The 5,642-nt window shown below is 40.5% G+C and overlaps 1 protein-coding gene across 3 annotated transcripts in view; it reads right to left on the bottom strand.

The window, feature by feature from the left end:
* Window positions 1-5,642, bottom strand: part of LOC106511064 (SET domain-containing protein 5) — a gene marked incomplete at its 3' end in the record, with an annotated part of 17,638 nt that overhangs the window by 10,051 nt on the left and 1,945 nt on the right. The window contains 6 exon segments of one of the 3 annotated variants that reach the window (XM_013999805.1): window positions 323-613; window positions 697-735; window positions 832-1,019; window positions 1,120-1,178; window positions 3,669-3,928; window positions 4,221-4,323. In XM_013999805.1, the coding sequence (XP_013855259.1) occupies window positions 323-613; window positions 697-735; window positions 832-1,019; window positions 1,120-1,178; window positions 3,669-3,928; window positions 4,221-4,323 (940 nt within the window). 3 annotated transcript variants of the gene reach the window in all.

Below are 5,642 nucleotides of genomic sequence, written 5' to 3'. Positions count from 1 at the left end.
GTGTTAAATGTTCCTGTGTTTGTGTTAAATGTTCCTGTGTTTGTGTTAAATGTTTGTGTGTTAAATGTTCCTGTGTTTGTGTTAAATGTTTGTGTGTTAAATGTTCCTGTGTTTGTTTTAAATGTTCCTGTGTTTGTGTTAAATGTTCCTGTGTTTGTGTTAAATGTTCCTGTGTTTGTGTTAAATGTTCCTGTGTTTGTGTTAAATGTTCCTGTGTTTGTGTTAAATGTTCCTGTGTTAAATGTTCCTGTGTTGCTTTATTTGCAGTGAATGCACACGGTGTAAATCATACTGGTGAATGAGGATGATGCTCAGGCCTGACCTGCATCTGTGATCCCAGGACCGTGTTGTTGCAGGCCAGCTCGGTGCGGTTGATGGTGTCCATGCTGTCCACTGGTGCGTGGATCTGTGTGGAGGAAGGCGGCGTTGTGGTGCCGCTCTCAACTTTGGAGACGGTGGAGCAGGCAGAACGATGTAGCTGCAGCAGTGTCTGGATATCTGCGCTGTACTGGTTAGCTTGAGCCTCTTCGTACTGGTCTGTCCACTGGCGAATTCTGCTCTCCCACCCCTCAGCTGTGTTCTCATCCAGCACACTGGCCTCTGTGGTGGAGTTCTACACCCAAAAACAAAATAAACGCTGTGACAACTTATTTCTGAGAAAACATAAGTGAAACATGACTTTAACTTTAATTTAACCTTCATCCTCATTGATTTTCTTGAACCCTCACGAAAAGCCTTAAAGAAGGAAGAACAGAAAACTGTTTAATGTGACAAACCTACAGCCGAAGATAAAAGCCAAGAGATTATTCTGTTTCACATCACTCTCCATACCTTCACTTTCTTCACCTTTGGTGTTCCACGAGCCTTCTCCATGCTCTTCTTCCTCTTTTTGGATTTTCTGCTTTTGACCCGGTTGACAGTGAGTTTTATGCTGGTGGGTGTATGCTGGGTGGCAGTGTAGGAGATGGTAGAAGGTGACACCTCTTCATCGCCACTCTCTGTTGCACTGCTCTCTCCAGCTGTGACAGAAAGCCAGCAATAAGTCAGACTTCTCTAATARGGAGGAAAATACTGTTTATCTASAWGATATTCATTCATATGTGAGTTTTAAATCACCACCTGAGACATTTTCAGCTTTCCTGTGTTTATGTTCTGTTCCTTTCCTCCTGTCCAGCTCTCTGCAATAAAAACAGACCTGCAGGTTACACAACATACTTTATTTGCTCCTTTAAGAAACACTTCTGCAGAGTTAGCCAAATACAACGAGCTAACGGAGAATATATCAGAACTAGAGGACTTTTAGGAATATTTCCTCTAAAAGGACCAGATTAGAAAAAGGGTTGAGTTAGTCCTGACATCTGAAGTAATGATCTGAACAACGTTCTGAAGGGAGTTGGGCTCCATCCTGACACTCATCAGATATCAGGCCGAGGTCAGTAAACCATCAACTGATCCACACTCCACTGTGCTGGCTTGCTGCAGTTTGTATTTTTGCTTGTTTTTTATATTGAAGTTATTAGGGATGCACAGCAGCATTAACATCGATGGCATTGGCAGATATTGGTCATTTTTTAGAATATCTGTATCGGTCTGATAAGTAAAACTGGGCTGATATTAATGTCTGATATAGATTTTCCACTTTTTAGCTTTGTGTTTCTATTTTGGGAGGGAAAATGGTTGGTGGAGTGGCATCTGTTTGATCATGATAGTGAGAGTGATGCTGCACAGCCAGGAATAACTGAAGTAACGCCAGGTCAGAGGTCTGGTCATTTTTTAATGGTATTGAAAAAAGACAAGTGTGTTTGTGTGTATATGTATATAAATAATTTGTGTGTTTGTGTAACATTGGTAAATATTGGTTTTGGACAATTACACCAATAATTACATCAGATATCGATATCGGCTCTATTGGTGCATCCATAAACTTATCAATAAGGACAAAACGTTATCACACTGATTAATATTATTTCAATTCCTAGACCACCTCTGATGCCAGAGACTAATTACCTTAAAAGGGGCGGAGCCAATTTAAATATAAGATCTGGTACAAATCATGTAAAGGACGTTCTGCGTTGGGGATGATGTTCAGCTAGTCGAGGCAGCCATCTTGAATCAAGTTGACTCCAAATGTTAATGAGCTGCAGATATACAGCCGATGAAATCGTTCTGAAAATGTCATTAGGATTGTTTTTCCTCTCCACTGTCACCAGTGTGCTGCTCAGGATGAGACTGGGACAAAGTCATTCAACTCAACCTGCTGGCTTCTTTACAGTGTGTGTGTGTGTGTGTATGWATASACACTTGTTTTTGTTACCCATTTAGGACCGTTTCCAATTTACACACCGACCTTGTCAAGACCATTAGTCCCAATGGGGACCAAAGACCGGTCTTAATACGGTGGAACTCCATTGGTCGGTTGGGGGTTGGGTTTAGGATTAAGGTGTGAATTGAGTTTAGGTTAGTTTTAGGGTCAGGTAGGTACCTGTGAGGTTAGCCTTATGCTACGTTCACAGCGAACGCGTTTTAAGCGGCCAAAAAGCACAAAACTCCTCTCGTTGGACGCACAAGTGTTCAGACCAGAACGAGAAGCAGCAGCAGTGGCTGCAGCGGGGTGTGGGAGGAGCGTGTCCTCGGCAGGTGAATAAAGATAAAATAAAAGAAAATGGCTTTGATTTATGTACTAAAAAGCAAGCGAACGTTGCYCACAGCAGATAATTAACTCACCAGATGATTTAGAGGCGATTTGTTTGGTTAGTTTCGTCACTCCAGAAGCTGTCAGCTCACTGACTTTTTTTTTTGTCCCGAGCAGCTGATTCACATCAGTGCTGATATATCCTACCAGAAAATCCAACTGCACACGGTCGATTTCAGGTAAAGACCTCCAGTCCGTCTGTTTCGGTTTTCAGTGGGAGACGCGTCGAAAAGTTCAGATATTTGAACTCTGGCGGCYGCTCGGGTGGCGGTGGCTTCCGCAGCACCGCATGCGTGGAAAATGCTTCTGCCATCTTGCGCGCCGCCCAAAACGTACGTGACGCGACGCACGACCCCTAGAGGAGCGTCCTCATAGACTTTGCATGTAAACCGGCCGCTCCTGCAGCTCAAAACGCGTTGGGTGCGAACGTAGCATTAGGGTTGGTGGTCAGGGTTAGGCTGTAGAAATTACTGGAAATGACGGTCCTAATAAGGATAAAATACAAACCAGTGTGTGTGTGTGTGTGTGTGCCCTGACTGGTGCTATATAAATAAATTGAACTGAATTAAAAACACTGATTGTTTGAGTTATTTTTTTCTGAGTGTTAAAATTATTATGTTCAAGAGAACTGAAATAGGATTAAAGTCTGGAAACTAAAATGTTTTTTCATAATTAGTTTTTTTATTTATATTTTTTCAGACCTGGAAAATACTAAAAGCAACTTCCACACTTTTAAGACTCTACAGGAACCTTAAATGCTGCTATAAAAGCGAGCAGCTCGTGTGGTTTCTAAATGTTCAGATGGATATTTAAGGACTGGATCAGATGGAAAGAACTGATGGTAAATCTCTAGTCTGTTGTGTAAAGAGGTGGATATCTAAAGATGAAATGGGTGATAATTTGGTGTGGGGTGCAAACATTTCTCCTTGAATGTGTTGGCGCAGGATACAGATGAGGGCGGGGCTTCGTTTCTCACCTGCACTGACACTTGCTGTTCAAGCCGTCGGGGGCCGGGCTGCAGCAGCACCAGCTGGGCACGGCTCCGTCTTCCTCTGACGAGCTGTCGCTGTCAGCAGAGTTGTCCTCTGTGGTTTCGTGGTAGCGGGAACCGCGTACCACGCTATTGAGATCCATGCGTGGAATGATGGTCTGGGAAAGTGGAGAGGCGGGTGGGGTTGGGGGAGGGGGTGCGCCATAGTTGTGATCCTGACAACACACAACGGAAGACTGTTGCATCTTCAAACAACGGGTGTTCAGGCAAAAAGGGAAACGGAAAATGGAGACAAATGAAAATGAGGCATAATAACAGGCAAGTGAAACAGTACAGCTGTTAATATCTAAAGCAGTCTGATTACAGGACAGATACATCWGTTTTTAGCTTTACTTTTACTTATACTTTAAACAGCTTAAATACTTAAAAACACTAGGAAAAAAGACTAGATATTAATGTTTCTAATGTTCAGAAATGCAGTCATCTGATTAAGAATTATACATATCATATAATAAGACATGATCTGTGTGAACTCACAGCATATGGTAGTCCCTGATACCCATGATTCTGTGCACTGCCACAGCTCTGGTTGTTGTAGTTTTTTTCATTCACTGCAGGGCTTGCTTCAACTGACTCAGGGCTGACAAATACAGAAAACAACAATCATTTCCACAGTTACATGCAGATTTCCTTCCTCAGAACGTACATAATCAAATAAAACTAAGACATCGGTCACTAGATGGCACCACGGCACATCACCTAACAATGCTGCAAKCTTTAAAGAGCACATAAATGTGATCCATCACATCAAAATGAGGATTAAATCAAATTTAGTCAAAATGATCTAACTACATTTTCAGATTCTGGCTTTAAAGGCTACATTTTGATACCTGGATCATCCTGACATCATAAGATTATTTAGAGATAAGACTTGATTTGTCTTGATGGTTAAGATCATACACTACTGTTTAGTCTGAATCCTAATTTTACATACATTTACTGGGTATTTTTTATATTAATATAAAGAGGAAACCTCCAATATTATTTGTATATTAAGATTTCCCAGTTGGAAAGAAACAAAAACATTGCTAGCTCACAGGGATATTTCTAAATTTTAAAGCGTTTTTCCTCAAAATCAGGTTTTCTGTTGCTAATGCTAAAAAAAAAAAACTTCAAAACATTTTTTAGGATTATATTTCAGACAGTTCATTCAACTGATACATTGATAAGGCATTAATTCATTATATTTTGACTAAATGCAATTTTAGCACACCTTTAAATCAAAGCCCTATATCTGCCTATTTGTCCACAATCCATATTTGGACTTAATCCTCATTTCGATGTGATGACGGGTCACAAATCTACATTTGACTCTGTGTTTCTAAACAGCTGCATGGTGGCAGCGCAGTGAAGCAACAGCTCAGAGCTGCAAACAGGCCTGGATGGGACCAAGGATTAGCACCAGGTTTTTCATGGGCCGTCTGAGCTCGTTTCCTCCAACACAACTCACTGAGGTTCTGATGCAGACACACAAGTCCAGTTGTTAAGTAACAACCAGAAACCTCCCTGTAGTTTTATTACTATTTTAAATCTCTTACATATGTGTTTGTTCTTCTTATAACATCACATGAAGGCTTCGATAACTCAAATAGTTTATAAACAAACTGTTGCAGGCTAGAGAAGAAAGTTATTGATTAATGATTTCATTTAAGTCGATTGATCTTATCAATTGAATAACCATTAATTAATAAATGGCCATTTTCTTAAAAACCTGAGGTTTTTTCTTGTATTAAGAAAGTCCTCCCATGACCTGAAGGGATAATTTATTTTTATAATTAACTGAATTTCAAAAAAGCAGCACATCATTATACTCTAAAAACTGACAGCTGTATTAAAAACTGAGTGAATAAACAAACATAGGGATTTTTCACACATTATTATTTCTGGACACATTTATAA

Source organism: Austrofundulus limnaeus, unplaced genomic scaffold (genome assembly GCF_001266775.1).
Source record: "Austrofundulus limnaeus strain Quisiro unplaced genomic scaffold, Austrofundulus_limnaeus-1.0 Scaffold2487, whole genome shotgun sequence".
Taxonomy (NCBI): domain Eukaryota; kingdom Metazoa; phylum Chordata; class Actinopteri; order Cyprinodontiformes; family Rivulidae; genus Austrofundulus; species Austrofundulus limnaeus.
This window is presented reverse-complemented; position numbering and strand designations above follow the sequence as displayed.